The sequence below is a fragment of the Lissotriton helveticus genome, chromosome 2_1 (genome assembly GCF_964261635.1).
Source record: "Lissotriton helveticus chromosome 2_1, aLisHel1.1, whole genome shotgun sequence".
NCBI lineage: Eukaryota > Metazoa > Chordata > Amphibia > Caudata > Salamandridae > Lissotriton > Lissotriton helveticus.
Window position 1 is genome coordinate 150,189,396 of NC_136059.1, and position 20,551 is coordinate 150,209,946.

The 20,551-nt window shown below is 40.6% G+C and overlaps 1 protein-coding gene across 1 annotated transcript in view; it reads right to left on the reverse strand.

Moving 5' to 3' along the window:
• The window catches only part of LOC144819257 (receptor-type tyrosine-protein phosphatase mu-like), a 643,238-nt gene that overhangs the window by 126,711 nt on the left and 495,976 nt on the right, over positions 1 to 20,551 (reverse strand). The window contains exon 11 of the mRNA XM_078677226.1: positions 15,344 to 15,414. Coding sequence (XP_078533352.1) covers positions 15,344 to 15,414 — 71 coding nt within the window. The remainder of the gene's footprint in view (positions 1 to 15,343; positions 15,415 to 20,551) is intronic.

Consider the following 20,551-nt stretch of genomic DNA (forward strand, 5'->3'; position numbering starts at 1 on the left):
CTCTAAAATACAGACTGCCAGTTTCGGAAAAATAGACACATCAATACCAATTATTAAATACGCAGACTCTGATTCTTAGGACTACACACACATCCACTTGTTCACCCATACAGTCACTCATACATTAAGGCACTCACCAATACAACACTATCATATGCACTCATACACCTATACAGACACTCACACACTGCCACATATCCCGAGTTACTCACACACCTAGTCAGTCATGCAAATAATCAATCATACTATATTTACTCACCTATACAGTTATACAGACGCCACCTCACTTATTCATACAGATACTAACACATAATTACTCTCTAATGGAATCACTGATACAAATTCACACTCATCCATGCAGCCACTCTCACAATTACTGACTCTCACATATAGTTATTTATATACACCATCATTCAAATATACTGCATTTTACATATGTAGTTACTTGCACCACTGAGACATCCATTCACTCACCAACACAACCATACACACACTCACCCACCCATACACCTGTTTCCACATGCACTCTTGAACCCATACACCCAGTGAATCAACAAATCACAGATCTATGCACAGAGTCACACACCTCCCACCCACGCACACACACACACAGGCAGCCATACAAATACTCAGGCAAGCAATCAATAACCCATATAGACACTCATGCAGCTACTCACCAACCCATGCAGCAGCGTACATAACAACAGACAGACTGATACAGACTTTCACACAGTTTAGTCACTAACCCATGCATTCAGTAAGACACATTTAATCACTCACTTATACAGTCAGCCACGTACCTACTAAATCCTCCATACTGACACTTATACACCCACTCATTCCTCACTACAACTTGGCATATATATAAAACAAATTTAAACTTTACAGAAACACACAGTCACTGAATGATGTCATCAGTGTTGTCATTTGAGATGTCATCAGTGATATCATCAGTGATGTCACTGACCATGTCATGAATGATGAAATATGTGATGTCAGCAGCAGAGCATTGCGGGGGCGCGAGTTATAGTTAGCTGAACTAGCTATAACGCCGGAAATTCTATGGTTTTGTACGAGTCAAACGTCCAACTAACTATAACGTTCCTGAAACCTATTGTTTTTAAATGCTAATTTCTAACTATAACGTGCCTGAAACCTGTTTTTTTTCAGTGAATATATATATATATATATATATATATATATATATATATATATATATATATATATATATATATATATATATATATATTCAAAAAGGTTCGAAATCAACACGGCATCCGCTTTCGCTGATAACGAATTTTGAGAGATGCCACAAACTCCGTGCTCTTGTTTCCAGTGTATATTTATTCCGTGAGTAACAGCCCACCAGTCGCCATGACGCGTTTCGCCTCAGCCGAGGCTTGATCACATGTATATATATAAAAATAATAATCTTAGACTCATTACCACCTTTTCCCGACAAGAAAGAAAAATCAGAAACATTGTCCAAAAACATTGGCCCATAGTTTTAACTTACAGTATTTTACAAGATCGGCTGGCTCCTTCACCCGTCATAACCTTTAGGAAAGGTAGATCGATGGGTATAAACTTGGATAAGAATTCTCCTGAGACCAGAAGAGTGGCTGCATGGTTGCAGCCAACTAAAGGTTTCAGGAGATGCACAACATGTAGAGATTGCAAATTTGGCTGCAATAAAACATCTTACAGTACCCCCTTTGATATAGCTCCTCTCCCAATTAAAGGCAGTTACAACTGCAAAACGGAGTATGCTGTTTATGTTCTGACGTGCATCTGTGGCTTTAACTATGTTACAGCATATAAGAGCCATCCTACACAATGACTCGGCGTACCCTGTGGCACGTTATTAGGGCTCGCTACGGAAAGCACGCGAAAGCGCGCTCTCGCAGAGAGCACTATAGCCGTCGGCTCAGCCAAAAAATGAGGGGCGACAGGAGCTGGCCACGCGCACATTGAGACGCATGCCAGAGTCTGATTCAGACGCGCGCCTTCGGATTGGGTCACGCGCGTGAGCTGTCTACGTTACAAACTCACGCGCGCGACGCAATCCGAAGGCGCGCGTCTGAATCTGCCAGCCTTCTGTCATGATGGTGCCCTGTCCCCTCTTGCTCACCGCACTCCACGCTGCAGGTTGTGCTCGCTGGGTCTCTCTCGTGCGCAGCTCGGGCACTATGTGCCTGCCTCGTGCGCGGTGCTCCTCGCGCCGCAGACTGGGGTCACAGCGTGCACGCACGACACACAGAGGAGCGGACATGTGAGCAAGGACCATGCACTGTGCACAGAGCACACTCGGAGAAGGAAACCAGCACATACAAGTACACAGGGCACTGTGCACAGATCACATCCAGAGAGCACACTCGGAGAAGGAAACAGGCACACACAAACTCCAGAAATCGGACCCTCGAGGGTGATCGCAATCGGACGACCGGCACAGGCTGCATCCATCTTCGCAGTTTGAGGACCGCCGCAGGCAGCACCCAAATTTAGAAAGAATTTGTGGGATGCAAAAGGAGACCCTCGAGAGTGCCTCCAGCCCCGGACACGGACCGCTCCCTGCACCTGGACACCGCGAAGGCTGCCACCCAAAAACGGAGCTCCATAGCGCCTGACCCTAAAATGGCCGCCCGATCAAGACAGCGCTGAAGGTAACTCACAGCTAACGGGCTGCAGGCAACTCAAGGACATCCTGCAGTGGGCCAGAGAGAGCCTCGACCCTCCCTGATCTACAAGCTGGCACAAGGGGTTCTGCAGGCAGCTGTATTGGAGCCACTGCAGAGCTCTGCACTGCCTGCCCTTAAAATGGCTGCCCCGCCGACACAAAATCCAATTGCCAGAACCCTGAATCTAACGGGCTCCTCCTGTGAAGGCACAGAGGCAGAGGACACCAGGAGTCATCCCGTGGGCACCTCGGGGGTACCAGAGGGCGGGTCCCGGGGTGCCCGACTGCAGCATGTGTTTAAAGCCCCTTATACCCGCGCCCGTTAATAATTTTCATCCATGTCTTTTTGGTTCTCCTTTGAAAGGGAATCTGTTTCTGATAACTTTTCTCTAGGCCAGCCAGACCCACCCCAATGGAAAGGGCCATTATTAAATAGAAGGCGCCTTACCAACGTCTTCAAAGAGCTATGTCCTGCGGCGCCTCCTGTGGTGCCCTGCGGGAGCCGTGAAACAACATATTCGGGTAAGAAAAGGTTATTTGAGTACAGTAAACCTCTGACAGGTAGCTAACTATTATAGACAGGGACGCAGAGATGCCGAACAACTGTGCCACTGCCCCTCTGATTCTAAACCTCATATTGTTTTAAAGTTCAAACAACTTTAAATATGTTTTTGTACTGTTGCTTGTGCATTTTTCAGCGTTGTGTTTTGTATTCCGGGCTTTGTGCTTTAATCATGCGCTTTTGCAAAGAACTGAGCCGCAAGCCACTGGCACCTCTTCTCTGCTTTGGAAGCCATGAGGCTAAATTTAAGGGTCCCTGTTGTAATGTTAAAAAAAAGACAAAAAACATTTGCAATGCAATAGGTCTTGCATTTACGCAAGTTTGAGCTATTGACATTGCAAATAGCAATGCATTTTATATTTGTATTTGTTTTAAAAACATAAATTAAAGGCATTGTCATTTACAATGCCAATAGCTTTAACTCGTGTAACTGCGAGACCTATTGCATTGCAAATGCTTGTTTTTTTAAATGTCATGACAAGGATATCAACTGCCTCTCTTATTATGTAATTAGTGCCGTACCCAAACCAAAAAGAGGTGGCAATAGAGAACGGCAGTTAAGACAACTAGAAACCAAGTTTATCCTTGAACTTGATAGTAAGTTGCCACAGGGGCTCAATAATACTGAAGATATGTACAATTTCTTGTAGATACGCCAAGTGGATGATAACAGGATGCAGTTGTAAAGAATGTTTGTTACTTAAAGATGTACTTATAAATAATGAAATTTTCCCATTTGTAATATATTTTTAAATGACCAGTTGTTTATATTGTTGACGATTTTAGCAAACTCTTTTTTAAGCATTTGTTTAACATTTTTAATAGTATCATCTCCGGCTGGAGAATTTTACTGTTGATGAGATGTAATGCATGTTTGCTATTTTGATATAATTGTATTAACTCTGGTCTTAAAGTATTTATTATTGCACTTTACACTTTGAAATGATTTTGCGGTTTGAAATTTGAATTGCACTTTATATTGGTATTGGCACAAATAAGATTGTTGGCACTGAGGCACTTTATTTTGTATCATAACTTGGATTTATCCTAAAAGAAAATGTGCTATTTTAAAGCATGTATTGGTATATAAATTCCATGCAGGCACATTGGACTCCAAAAAAAAGACTTTTATGCTGGATTTATCCAGGTATAGCAACACAACATTGAAAATTGTTTATTTATTAATTTTCATATATTTACGTTGTTTCCGTTTTGTTAAATATGCACTGATGTTTTTAGTAACTAATTGAACATGCATCATAACGGCAAAAACCACTTGCCTAACAAATCAGGAAAAGAAGTCTTTTGTCTATGTCTAGGATCATGTGATCACAATGAGTGTGAGGGCTGTACACGAAACACGCATATAAAAAAAGTAATATGGTGCAGTTACAAGCTGAATGTGATCAAGGGCTTTTGAGAGCCCGAAACGCGTTGTTGCAGGCTGTGTTTTGAATGAAAAGAACTTCGCCTGAAGAGCTGTGGTGGTCTCCTTCTTCGCCAGCGCGTGTTGGAAGTGGTCGGAGTTTTGTGCTGCATATATATATATATATATATAGCAGCACAGGGCAGCCTATTAGAGTCCATTTCTAAATATGTGGACCATTTTTTACATGAACATGTGGAAGCCCTACCTTCTTTCATCAAAGACACTGGACATTTCCTCTAAAAAATTAATGGTATAGAGTGGGAAAGTGATTTTGTGCTTATAGCTCTGGACATAAGCTCACTTTATACCAGAATTTTACATGCAGATGGACTAAACGCAGTAAAATATTTTTGGGGGAAAAGCAGCATTATGTATAGCCAGCATAGTAATATGTTGCTTAGAATGATAGAACTTTGTTTGAACAATAATTATTTTTTGTTTAACAGAGAGATATATCAGCAGCTGAGGGGAGTGGCTATGGGGGCATGCTTCTCCCCCACCTATGCATGTTTACATGTAGGGTGGTGGGAGGAGCATGTCCTCAATGGTTCACTCGCCAGCTCATTCTCCAACAACATAGTTCATTTTTGGCCTTTTATTGATGACATCTGTATGATCTGGAGGGGCACATTGGAATCTGCCACTGAGTTTGTCGATAAAATCAATGACAACGAGCTTAATTTGCGATTTACCTCCCAAATCAGCACTAACCAGATCCAATTTTAAGATGTAGAAGTATACATCTGCAATAATAAATTGCAAACTCGGCTCCACAGAAAAACAACAACAGGCAATGCGATTCTGCACGCTAGCAGTTCGCATCCGGGTCATCTCGTCAGAAGTATCCCCTACGGGGAATTTCTGAGGATGCGTAGGATCTGCAGTTCGGAGTCAGATTTGGAGAGGTGCAAGAATGAGGCATTCAATAGATTCTGTGCTCGTGGCTATAGTGCCTCATTGTTACAGGGGGCAAAATAGAAGCCGAACAGAGTTAGCAGAGAAGAATGTTTCACTGCAGGAAACACGAATACCATCCGTAAAACAGAGGAATCCAATGACAAGATTAGCCTTATCACCACCTTTAGTGTGAGGAACAGGAAGGTGAGGGGGATACTCAAAAATCACTGGCCGCTACTCAAGACTGATGTCAGTTTGGCTTCACTGTTACCAGACGAACCCTCAATTATTTTTAGAAGAGCACCCTCCATGAGGGATGCTCTAGTTAAATCTAGCCCTGAGATAGTAGTAAAGAAGAACTGGTTATCGGACAAATTTGTTTTTTTTAAGTGTATCTCATGCAGAGCATGCAAGTTTGGAATTAACACCAATGAATATTACTCTGCATTTGATCCTAAACCTATTCAGATTAAGGGACATTACACCTGTCGCACTGACTTCGCAGTTTATGTACTCCAGTGTACTTGTGGGCTCAAGTACATTGGGAGTACTAAACTGCAGGCCTTTAATCGTATCCTCCAGCACCTTAGAGCGATTGTCAATTCAGATGATAGTTATCCAGTGGCGCGCCACTTTGAATCGGTCCACAAAAGGAATTTAAATGATCTGAAGTACTTAATCATCGATGCAGTACCTAAAAACATCAGGGGTGGTAACAGAAAAAGAACATTGAGACAGCTGGAAAGCAAATATATATTACTTCTAGACACCAGGATCCCTAAAGGGATGAACACAGGGGAGGATTTGCATTGTTTTTGTTATAACAAGAAGGTAGTACAGTCTTGTTAGGCTATCTGTCTGTTCATTGAACTTGTGCACATAGATATAGTTACAGGTTATCTATGTTGGCATTATCCGCTTGTGCCATCACTAGCTTGCCCTAGGTACAAGCTTTGATTGTCTCATTTTAGCTATTTTCTTTCTATCTCTGTTAACCAAATGCCCCGAGTGTATAATTTCCCATCCTTTAAGTGCGGCCCTCAGCAGTTATATGATTATTTAAAGCAACCTTGCATAGCTAGTGGTAACGAGAGAGGGTAATTGCTTCAATTGGCAGCATCCGGTATTGGGAAAAGGGCACTATGCCACAATGTTCTGATAAAAAATGCTGCCATTTGGTATTCTAATCGCACATATCCATATTGTGTACAGTTATTCTCCATATAATTATAACATGTGGATCATTATAGTGGTTCCAAGCATGTTTTCTTCTAATGTTTCCCCGTTTATAGTGATTCAATTTTAAACTTGGTAAAACGATATGAGAAGTTCAGATTGAAAATGAGTTACACATTCTCTTCTTTTGTCCTGCCTATGTATTGGCTAGGAAAAGATGGATAAAACCAATATGCTTATTGTTAGGAGTGAGATCATGTACACAGGCTCTGAGAATTCTTATAACTAACACAAATCAAACAATAATATTCAGTGTTAGTAGATTCTTATACTCAATTTTTTTCCTAAGGAAAAAAAAGGGCCAATGTCTGTAAACAAAGCCCATTTATAAAAATAGGATTAACATAGCAATTAGTTGGTTTCTTTTTCTAAATATCTCATTGATGTTTGAGCTTTGACTTACTTTCAGTATGAATATTCTTTTCTTGAATGTCTTTTATGTCAAAAGTGTTTTATATTGTATGTATGTGTAGTGACTCTTTTATGGCAACTATGCCGAAATAAAGATTTGAATTGAATATGAGAAGTTCATATGTATTTCCAAGTTCACAGTTATTTTGCACTATGCGCTGATTTGCACTAGCACTTTTCTCGAGTGTGCGTGGGCTATTCATGTCTAATGGTACAGCTTTGTATATAGACGATTTTAAAAGATATGCAGTTTATATTTGATACACATTCTTAGTTAAGTTGATGTGGTAGAACTTATTTATCTGTATGGTATTCGTGCTAGTTGATTTTATTCTGATGAGTAACATCAAATTAGAATGGAATAATATCTATATTGGTATTTATGAGATGTGTTATGTACCAAATTGATTCTATTAATGAGATTATTTAATTACCACATCATATTGAAATGGATTCTCTTCAGAATGTGTTTTTTAGAATATGTTTTCTATGTCTATTTGCTGTTAACGCCCAGCCACTGATTGTGCACAGTATTTAATCACTGCCATTGGTTCCTCTTGTCATGTGAACAAGGCTACAGTGACGTAGCCGAAACGCGTCATGCTGGAGACAAGGGGTCAATAAACCACCTTTGCATTTATCTTAAGCGCTTTTTTGTGGTCTGTACCTGTGTTGAAGTCGGAATCCAGGTCCGATAGGCAGGAGTTTGGATTGTGTATGTATATATATATATATATATATATATATATATATATATTCATTGAAAAAACCATAGGTTATAGACCATATATAGTTAGGAATTTGCATTTACAAAACCTTGAAAATTCACTGAAAAAACCATAGGTTATACACCATATATAGTTAGGAATTAGCATTTATAAAACCTTATTTTACTCACACAAAACCAATGAAATTCCATATATAGTTAGTGGTACTAACTATATATCACGCACCCGCAATCCACTGCTGATCATGTCACATATGACATCATTCATGACATGGTCAGTGACATCACTGATGACATCACTGATGACATCTCAAATGACATCACTGATGACATCACTGATGACATCTCAAATGACATCACTGATGACATAACTGATGACAACATCCAGTGACTGTATTTTTCTGTAAAGTTAAAATATGTCTTACATATTTAAGAATGAGTGGATGTATAAGTGTCTGGATGAAGGATTTAGTAGGTACATGACTGACTGTATGAGTGAGTGGTTAAATTTGTCTCACTGAGTGCATGGGTTAGTGACTAAACTGTCTTAATTTGTGCATCATTATGTCTGTTGTTCTGTAAACTGCTGCATGTGTTGATCATTAGCTATATGAGTAACTATATGGGTTATTGATTGGTTGCCCAAGCATTTGTATGGGAGACTGAGAGTGTGTGTGGGTGGCTGGGAGGTGTATGACTCTGTGCATAGATGTATGGGTTCAAAAGTGCATGTGGAAACAGCTGTATGGGCGGTTGACTGTGTGCATGACTGTATTGGTGAGTGAATACATATCTCAGTGCTACATGTCAAAGTAAGTACATATGTAAAATACAGTACATGTGAGAGTTGACATATATAAATAACTGTGCATAAGAGCCAGTGAATGTGTGAGTGGCTGTATGGATCATTGTGCTCTTGTATCCAGGATTGTATAAGTGAGTAAATATGTTTTAGTATATGTTTGAATAAATAAGGTGTGTATAACTGTATAGTTGTGAAAATGGAGCTGTGATTGATTCTTTGCATGACTGACTAGGTGTGTAAGTAACTCCATGGATGAGTGACAGTCTGTGAGTGTCTGTTTACACTGAGTGTATCTAAGGTTATATTAGAGTCTGAAGAGGTTCATCGTATTATCACATGAATGATGTCATCAGTGATGTGATCATTAATGTCAAATGAGATTTTATCAGTGATGTCATCAGTGATGTCATTTGAGATGTCATCAGTGATGTCATCAGTGATGTCATTTGAGATGTCATCAGTGATGTCATCAGTGATGTCACTGACCATGTCATGAATGATGTCATATGTGACATGATCAGCAGTGGATTGCGGGTGCGTGATATATAGTTAGTACCACTAACTATATATGGAATTTCATTGGTTTTGTGTGAGTAAAATAAGGTTTTATAAATGCTAATTCCTAACTATATATGGTGTATAACCTATGGTTTTTTCAGTGAATTTTCAAGGTTTTGTAAATGCAAATTCCTAACTATATATGGTCTATAACCTATGGTTTTTTCAATGAATTTCATTGGTTTTTTAAAAGCTAATATCTATAGCTGTAAAATGTATTCTTCTTTAAATATAAAAATATATTTTATATGTTTATTAATAATTTTTTTTAAATATTTTTTTTGTTTCGCTCCCGGTCCGCGAACCGGGAAGCTTTCCGTTAGCTCAAATAGATGCCGCGACCCGGTCCGCGAACCAGTAAGAAATCAACATAGTGACGGTATCGCGTTGCCGCGAAATGCGTCTTGTGACGTATCGCGTTAGCGCACCCGGAAGTGCCCCGGGGCGCGGACCGAGGCGCGAAGCGCAGCGACCCGGAAGCGATCCGCGGCGCGTCGCGTAAGCGCGACGTATCGCGTTGCCGCATAATGCGTCTTGTGACGTATCGCGTTAGCGCACCCGGAAGTGTCCCGGGGCGCGGACCGAGGCGCGAAGCGCAGCGAACCGGAAGCTAACCGGGGAGCGTTCCGCAGCGCGTAACATGAGCGTGAGAGGTCATGTGACTTGGTAATAAAACTTTTCATTGGTTCATTTCACTTTTGGTTTCATAATAATGGAAGGCTAGGTCAGGTGACCTAAAAATAACACTTTTCATTAGTTGAGAACTTTTGCTTTTCCCAAATGATGAAAACCCCTCCTTCTTTCCTCACTCTGACTTTCATCTTGGTGAGAGAAAGACCCTTTTACTTTATTGAGAAATGGCTTCCATTGTTGCTTCAGGTAGTGTTCCCCCACCACCACCCCCACCTCCTCAAGGGAAGAAAGGACCACCTGCTCAACCAATGTTTGAGGAAGATCAAGAAGAGGAGGAAGAGGAGGAAGAGCCTGAGTTTTTGCCAGAGGAGCCCAGGAGGTACAACAGAAAAGAAAATTACATCTGCCAATTTTTTACATTTCCAGCTGGGCAAAAAAAAGTTAACGCAAGATATGTGTTTTGCCGTATTTGCAAAGATCGACTGTCAAGGGGCACTGACAAGAAGTACAGCTTCGGCAATTATACGATGCACAGGCATATGAGTAGGTGGCACCCAAATAATTATAGTGCTGCCCAGCTTCGTGATGAACAACAAAATCCCCTGGCAATAAAGAGAACTTTTGCTGTGAAAGAAATATCGGGACCAGAGGCGAGGGAGGTGATCCCGAACATTCAAATGGACATGGGGGAAGTAAGGCAAGTGTGTGTGTGGTGCGGCCAAACACTTTGCCACGGAGAAAGAAGCATTATTCTTATAATGAGAGCTATCAGAAATCATGATTGCCCGAAACGCCCCAAAAAATAAATTCTTCTTTTTTTCGTTGCTCCTGTTGAGCCCTTCTCAATGAATCATTTTTGTTTCCCCCCTCCCCCCCAAAAAAACAAAAAAATTACAAAATGTTCAGAAAAAACAAAAAAAATATAAAAAATGTTCAGAAAAATAATAAAAAAAATTTAAAACAACAAAAACCCCCAAAAAAGTTCTTTTCAGAACTACCTCCCCATTATAAAAAAAATTGGTAGAATTTTTGAAACTCTGCCAACCTCTATTTCTTTTAGTTCGCTTCCAGTTCGCACTCCGGTACGCGAACCAGGAGCGAACCAAAAAAAAAATAAAAAAAATAAAACAAAACCAACAATCAATTAACATACAGCATTTGAAAAGTCTATCATTCATTTTTCATTGCAGTACGCTGCCCAGAACGCTTCCCGGTTCGCGGACCGGGCGCTACCCACGAAAAAAAACAAAAAAAATATATTTTTTTTTGCCCCGCGGGGCCCTTTTAAAGCCTCCACATTAAACCTAGGGGATCAGGGAGGATCTACTATGCCCCCTTATGGTTATTTCCACCTTTGTTTTGGCCTCCTCTTGTCTCTCGATCCTACCGAGAGACAAGATGGCGGCCGCTCCGGACTGTTTAGAATGTTGACAGACACCGGAGAGCCAATCAGCTTCGCTACGCGAAGTTCCGTTACGCGTAAGGTCCGCGAACCGGGGCGCTGCCCGGTCCGCTGTTACAGATATATATCTTTTTTTAAACGTTAATTTCTCAAAATCCACTGAAGCACATATATTGAGACCTACAAAAGGCACATCGGGCTACCAGTCCCTACAATTTTGCCAAGTTTCGTGCAAATCCATTCAGCCGTTCGGGCTAAAAGTGAGGCCAACCGCCCTATGGAAAACTCAATGTTAAAAACACGTTTTGGGACCCCCCTTTTTTCTCGGCCTCCCCTTGACGAACCCCCCCCAAATTTCCAGGGGCTGCTCAGAAACAAAATGTTCCATTTTCCAGAAAATTTCAGCCAATTCCGTCCACAAACGCCAAAGTTATTAGACATAGAATTTTCAAAAAACCCATAGGGAAAAAATCCTAACTATATATACCTACTGGCGACCGCCAGTAGGTAATATATATATATATATATATATATATATATATATATATATATATATATATATATATATATATATATATATATATATATATATATATATATATATATATAATTAGGCCCTTTTCATCCTGGTGCTTCAGAAATTCAGATTCACTCCTAACTTTACTAAAGAATCAATGTTGACAAGAACTTTGTACCCAGAGGATCCTGCCAAGATTGCAAATGTTCCCTGTAAATTTGATAAGCATGAATAGGGCATTTTTCTCTGAAAATGTTTATGCCTACTTAGAAATACAAAACACATCTCACTTTACATAATTAGGAAACATATAAGCTCCAAAAAGTTGACAGGATTCGCAATCAATTGTGAATATTGTCGAGATCTGTGCTGCGGCAACAAACGATGGATGGAATGTTGAATGAATCAAACATTCCCCCCAGTCAAGAGATCTGGGTTAAATCCATTGTTCTTTAGCTCACTTCGCCACCCCAGTTTGGACCCACCCATATGTAAATCAGTCTAGAAACAGTCCAGCCCGAACTGCCAAACCGGATCCTCCCTGATCCAGAAACAAGCATCTTGGGACCGTAATCCGGGCAACACCCCTAGTCAGCCAGGCTAGCTTGAGTCCAGTGCACAGCAAACAATGGACCCACGTCTGGGCATACCCCTCCTACTTAGGGCAAAAAGTGCTGCGGGGACAAATGATAGAGGGTATGCTGAATGAAATCAAACATCAACCCCCCTCATTCAAGAGATCTGGGATAAATCCATTGTTCTTTTGCTCACTACACCACGCCAATTTGGACCAAGTGATTCCGTCTATCATTTTTTGCTGAAGCACTTTTCACCCTAAGTCGAATGGGAATGTCCAGACGTGGGTCCCTTGCTCGCTGTGCCACTGGAGTCAAGCTAGCCTGGCTGATGAGGGCTGTTACCCCAAAACCAGTCCTAGGATACTTTTTTCCGGTCCAGGGAGGACCTGGCCTGGCAGTTCGGACTGGACTGTTTCAATTGGGCACAGGGTCACAACTGATTTGCATATGGCTGGGTTTAAACTGGAATGGCACAGTGAGCACAATAAACAATGGATTTAGGACAAAATCTTTGGACTGGGGTAAATGTTTGACATTGTTCAGCATTCTGTCTATCAATTGTTCTTTTTACAATTGTCAACCCGAGTGAGATCAGTATACCCAGACATGGGTCCCATGACCTCCATGCCACTGGGGTAAAGCTAGCCTGGCTGCTGAGGGGTGAAACCCCGAAACTGATCCCAGGATGCTTGCTGGGTTTAAACTGGAATGGCAGCAAAAAAAATTATGGATTTAGGCCCAGATCCCTATACTGGGGTGGCTGTTTGACATTGTTCAGTATTCTGTCCATCACTTGTTCTGTTTGTTGTTGTCAAGACTTGGCTGTTGGAATGAACAGATCACTCCGAAGCAGCTAGCATCCACAGCGCCTGGACACCCACAAGGGTAATAAAAGACGCTTAACAAATCCAGATTGATTGAAATGTTTAGTGGCATTTTAAAAACTGAAGCTCCCAATATGGTTTTCTGTCAGAACTGTTGTTACATGGATGAAACAACATCACTGGAGAATGACAAACCTGATGAAGTACTCCCTGTTACAGGGTCTATCAAACATAACAATTATGCATGTACAGTACTCTCCACCTGTTCCCCTTAAATGGAACATGAATTTTAGGGTTATTATGTAGACCATTACCCAAGTTGAGCTGTCAAAAAATGGACTACTACTTTGTAAGGCAGGTGCCCCACCAACATTCTAAGACACTATTTTTTAAGGCCAAGTTTCAGGGGTACAGGCACAGCATATTCTGTATTGAATATTGACAAAAATATCTTGGCCACAATATCAACATCTAAGTATACTTATAGATAAGTGTATATTTTCTATACTTAACCCCAAATATACATGCCTAAAGTCTGCATATATATGTGCCACATGTTTTAACCAAACCACTGAAATTCACCAATTATAGTTATGTCAAGTGACTATAACTTGTGCCCTGAGGTAACTATAACTCGCGCCCTGAGGACCTCATCCCCCAGGGCCGGCTCACTCACTGTGACCAGTAACCACCAACAATATGCAGGTCTAATGAGAAAGCCACCAAAGCAGATGTGAATATCAGATGTTTTCATGAACTGCAATGACACTTGGATCTTCCATTGGCCTTTTGGTGAAAGTGGCTGATTCTTCACCTCTCCCTTCCCTTGCTGCACTTGCGATCATGGTTTATGGGAAACTAGCTCTTGCACACGTAGGTCTGTCCAGAACTGACAACACTGCCTTGTGTGCAGACTGGAGAGACTCTAGAAAGGCTCAGTATAGTAAGACCATGGGAAAGCCAGGTGAATGAGGGATGTTATGTCTCAGCTATCTTTGCCTATCCTAGTAGGTCAGAAGACATCTCATCCTTCAAGAATGTGAGACAGTGAAAAGGCCATTTATATATACACCAACCAATTAGAGACCCTGCTCTCCAATGTAGTTGTAACTGTATTTGTTTCACCTTAAAGGAGAATTTTAGCTTATGGGTTCATGTGACATTTCTTTTGTTATGGAAAGCAGACTTCATAGTTGCAATTGCATCAATAAGGAGAATTGGAGTGCTTCATTAACTTTCTTCAAAAACATACCTACTTGGTTATTCCTAAAGATAATGGTGCTGGTAACAGTTCCATCCTAAATTGTTGATATCATTTCATTTTCACTAAATACTTACTTTTCTTTCTTTTTTTTTTTTTTACTAACGCCTCATTTTTAAGGCAACACAGATGTTTCAAAAACTCATGTTTTACTCTTAAAGACACCTGCTTTTAGCAGGGGTCTTTTTTAGCAACAAGGGAAGTCTCATCCAGGTAACCCAAAGTTAAAACAAAAGCCTACATCAAATGAAAGGTTCATCCTCCATGAAGACTGCCTGCTCAGTCTAGACTCCCTCGGTGCCCTCTCAACGGTCTATGTCCATTGCTTGAGTTGTTAAAGCAACTCCTTGAGTTTCTCAGTGACGTTTGGAAGCACAAGTGACTGGATGCCTCTTCTCTCAGAGTTGCAGCTTTTGGCCAGGAATATCTGTACATCCTGGTTGATTTTAGCTTGATCTCACTCATGGAGTCTCTCCCTCTCATCAATTTTTGGCAGATTGCTAGGATGAAGAGCTGGCAGAAAAACATGTTGACTGGATGGTTGATTACACTAGCATAGGGGATTAGAGGGTTATGTTGGGAACTTGGTTACAGTGTAACATGACAAATGTATTTTTAAACCCATTACTGGTCCTACTTGCAATTTAAGCAAACTCGTAACTAGTGGGTGAGAGCCAGAACCAAGGGGCAGTCTGTGCTAGGATACAGTTACAACCACAACTGAGGTTAAATGCTATGATCAATTTTCTGAAACCTTGCAACTGAGATCTCTAGTGGTGCCCTGGTCTTGATGCTTCCTCAATTCACCTGTCATTCAGATACTTACATCGATGTAGTTGGCATTAATGTAATCATCCCCTTGACTTCTCGATTGTAGCACCACTCGAGAGTGGTCATCTAAAACAGAGGAAGGGAGGAGAGATGATGAGAATGTATTCACAGAAAGCACAAGAAATGAGTCATCGCAAGTTTTGTGCCCAGCGAGCCAGATGAAACCTATTTTGATGGCATTACATTTCTGTGTAGGATAAAGAAGGGGGCACAGTGATAAACCTCACAAGTTTGAAATCCATGGTGTATGTGCTAAATTATTCAATGTTATATCAATATTGAGCTCTGTCCTGTTCCAAGGGCATGCAGTATCACCAGGTGGACACCATGAGTAGGCTGCTGCCTTCCACAAGAAGATGACCTGAAGCGCACAGTTTTGTATTAAATGTTCAGAAAATTAGCATTGTCTCCTGAGAGTCTGCTCAGCAGGATCAGATTGGCCCCTTCAACTGCTGTCAGGATGTGCAGTGGAAAACATGACATGCAACCCAATCTCAAAAGCTGGAGACCGTTAGAGTAATATGCATTACCCACAGCTGTGTATAAAACAGGAAGTCCTAAAAGGAAGACACGTACACCAGACTTTCTCATGTTAACTCCATCCCTGTGAATACCTGCCACAAACTATCTCTCCTCCACTGCCGAAAAGACCCTACTCCCCAAACACTATGGTATATGTAAATAATGAGGCACCTACTCCACTGATCCTTCCAATCGCACTACCCCTATTAATGACCCTCCACTGACACACGCGGTTCAACCCCCCTCTATTTGTCACTCCTACCTTACCAATGTTCATGTACCCTTGCCCTGCTTTCTCTGTCTGCCCCAGACGTTCATATTCACATCTGACCGCTCCATACTCTCAGGTGTGTACCTTGTTGTTAGATTTGCACCCTACTATATATACTTGTACTTGTATATACTAGTATATATACTTGTCTAACCTAATGAATCTATTTATTTCATTATGCGTGGGCTTAGCATAGCATCATGATGAATGACAGCAAGTAAACGTGCTTGTCAGGAGTAGTAAGAGCTGTATTGCATTTTGGTGCGTCCACCAGGGCATGTGTAGACTATCAGAAACAGAGAGATTTATAGACATCATGCCTGCGGAGGGTGCTCCATAGGTTTGAAGTGTGAGTGTGGCATGAGTTTCCTCAAAGCAGCTTGTGCCTAGATAGTAGAAGTGTAGGCAGGTGCTGGGTGACTCCTATCAGGCATCTCTTCGGCTGGTACCTATGGTAGACCTTAGATAGGAAAGCTGGGGTTCCCCCATGCACTGCCTTCTGGACGATGCACGCATTTTAAATTGGGTTTGCTCCAGGACCAGTAGTCAGTAAAGAGCCTCTATGCTGTTGAGATGTGGTCAAGGTGATGCAGCCTATGAATGGGGGCTTCAGCATGGTTCTGTGCTATTTGCAGCTCACCCGCAGTTTTCTTCCTGCTGTCTAGTGTAGATTGCATTGCAATCTGTTTTGGAAATGGCCACTGTAAGGGCAGATGGAGAGAGGCTGAGCAGGAAAAAGGGTTTTCTGTAGATGCTCAAGGTTGTGGAGGATGCTTCTCAATAAACTTTTGACGTGCGGGAAGAAGGTCAGGCAGAAGTCAAAAGTGACCCTTAAATCTGTAATTTGTGATTGTGCTGGTGGACCAAGACGGTCAACAGATACTGGTGAGCTGAAGTTAATATGAGCAGGACAGATCAGGCCAAAAGAAACATCTCAATCTTCGGATTCTACCCTCGATACAGACACTGCGTCAGACATGGGAAACAGAAGTGGGAAGAGTTCTTAATGATAAGGAATGGGACACTGCCCTAGAATATCCCCCAAAAGTTTCCAGAAATGCACGCTTTAGGAACATCCAATTTAATGTCCTTCACAAAGCATACCTCACACCACACCGACTTCACCGTTTTTATCCAGGCACACACTTTGCATGCCCCCGCTGTCAAACATCTGAGGCGGACTTTAAGCATATGTTTCGGGATTGCCCTAACATCCAAGGTTACTGGGAACGAGTTCACACGATGCTCAGGGTGACGACTAACACTAGGACCATCACCACATGGGAAGCATGTGCACTCTGGATCTTCCGTAGGAATAGCTATACACTGGCGCGCCCCAACGGGACCGCCAGAAGCGACATGGATAGGTGCGGTGCAAAAATGGGGCAAAATGGAGGAAGAGATACTGCGAGATGAGGAAGTGAAAGGCATTCGAAAACACCCCATTTCCTTAGAATGGGCACAATTGCTATACGCATTCACACACGAAACAACCCCCGACAGAAGAACAGGTACTCTCTCAATCCCAGACCCCACCCCAGTCCCCTGCAGCGGCATAAGTAGATATTCTGCATCAGGGTCATTCTGACTATGCCCAGGATCATGCGGATGCCAGTCCGGGAGCTGTCCCACCTCGCACGGGGGGTCCTTTCCACGGGTGCGGTGACTCTTCCCGTTGCATGCGCACCATTGCACCCGCGAACCGCCAAACGGTACACAGACTAAGTCACCGTCCCCATTAGCGATAACACAGACGCAGGTACAGATAGCTCCTATACGCTTTCCCTAGTTTCTCTTTACCCCCAAAGTTGGCAGTTAGCCACTTCATATCGGCAGTTGAGACACCGATGATAGTTAGATGGCATTACATACAGGTGCAGTCAGGCACAACAGCATAGGGAAGGAAAAATGAGAGTGAAATATAGTTGCACATATGTCGAACACAGCCTCAGTCAGGGCATAAGACGCCCACACCAATGGGTTCGGAACAACGGATGGGATTCTTGTAGAAATAAGACTCAACACACAGCTGTCATGCATCTTCCTGATTCTTTTTATAGTTTGTAAGACTGGAATGCAGGAAACACATGTAATATGTATTGTATACTCACTCTGTTCCTAATCACAGTTATGTGTCAATTCAAGGTGATGATGTAAGAATGTTAATGTGCATTAAACACTGTAAAAATCGCAATAAACACATTTAAACAAAAAAAAGAAACATCTCAATCTTGGAAAAGACTGACAAGCCTGTGATACTTCCTGTAGGTTCTAGTGTATTCATATTTGAGTTACTGAATAGTAAGCTACTGAATTCATGTCACATAGCACAGCATCACTGTGAGTGTGCATAGTATAGGTGTAGAGTTCTGACGTGGACAAGACAGTATTTACTTTTAATGGGATCCATGTACTATATATATTTATTGGTTTCATGGTAAAATATTGATTGCAAAAATATAGCTGAAAAAACTATCGATGTAAAAATATTGATTACAAAAATATCGAATTCCCATACTTAAAAAGGTAAGTACAATATTATTGACTCAAAAATATTGATGTAAAAAATATAGATGTAAAAAATATTGACTTTAAAAAATAACAAATTAATTTAAAAATAATAATATTATTAACAATATAAATTAAATGTAATATATATTTTAAACTAATTATAACAAATAAACCTAATTTATTAAATATAAACACAAAAAATATTTACATATACATATATGTACTTAAATACATTTTATTTGCTATTATCTTTATTTAATTTATTAACTTTTTGAATTATATAAATATAAAATAAACACATACATAAATAATTTAAAAGAAAATATTCTATATTTATTTAAAACATTAAACAATTTAAAAATAAAATAAGGAATATATTTAATAACAAAATAAAAATATTAGTAGTTAAAACGTTGGATAGCGAAGGGGTAACAATTACTATTCCCACTCCAGTGAGTGCAACAGTAGAAAAAGCGCTGGATAGCATAGGGGTAAAAATTACTATTCCTACTCCAATGAGTGCAACAGTAGGGAAAGCGCTGGATAGTGGAGGGGTAAAATGTACTATTCCCACTCCAGTGAGTGCAACCGTAGGGAAAGCACTGGATAGCGTAGGGGTAAACATTACTGTTCCCACTCCAGTGAGTGCAACAGTAGGGAAGGCGCTGGATAGCGGAGGGGTAAAATTTACTATTCCCACTCTGCAAGGGGACCCACTCACCAATGGCGGGCGGTCCCAATCCCCTCCCGCCATCCTAATGACCCCCTTGAAGTCCATTATCAGTTCACATACCCCTGCGACATGAACAATTTCCATGAACAATTGCCTTCTCATATCTTTATCATATCTAGAATAAAGATTCAGTTTTTTATGAAGACACAGGCATATATATTTTGCATATGTCATAGAATTTTCAAGACAGCCCACTTCATTTCACAAGAAATTAGAATTTTCCCAAACCTAATTTCAAACTCAACCAAAAGGTCATAGAGATCCGAGTAGAGCTAAGAACTGTATGTAAGAATATTGATCACAAAAGTACCATCTGACATAAATATCATGGCTTAAATATTATTTACAAAAATATGGCTGCATTAGGTGAAAAATGTCCATAATTATTTCCAATCAGGTAATACTTATGGCACACTATTTTTTTCAGACGATATCCTGTACCACATGTTCAGAAGGCATGTAGCCAGGGCCGGACTAGCCATAGCGGGCACCGGGCAATCCCCCGGTGCGCTGCACGGGTGGGGGGCCGGTTTGGGGCCTCTGATGGCCGTTTTTCTTACAAGGCCGTTTTTGCAGCATAGCTCAAATTCAGAAACTTTATTCTGTCTTAAAACTGTAAACACACATGAGAATAAAAAATATTCATAAAATAAGAATATTTAAAAAAATGCAGAAAGGACTTTTGAGGTACGAAACAAACACATTTGTAAAGTGTGTTTTAAAGTTTATTATTTTTTTTTTAATTATTAGTGGGTTGTTGGGTTTGTAGGGGAGTAGGGTGGAAAGAAGTTTAAATATTTATTTTAATATGTTTAGACATTTTAACATTTGTAAAACTAATTGGTTAATTAAATAAGTGTTTATGTAAGGAATTTAATTTATACATTATGTGATTCGTATGAAAATGGTTACATACTGTATTTTTAGATGGCTAATGATATTAGTTATGAATTTCCTATTCATTAATTATTTAATTTTTTTATATTTTGATTTTAAATATGTAAGCTCTTTAACTGATAAAAAATTTTTTTAATGCAGTTTGTTGTTTACATATTTACTGATTTGTGGAATTATTTCTTGGGATTTAATTATTGTTTCAAAGATGTTTTGTTATTTTGTATATTCTTTACCATTTAGATGTCCAGCACGTCCCCTACTCATACTGA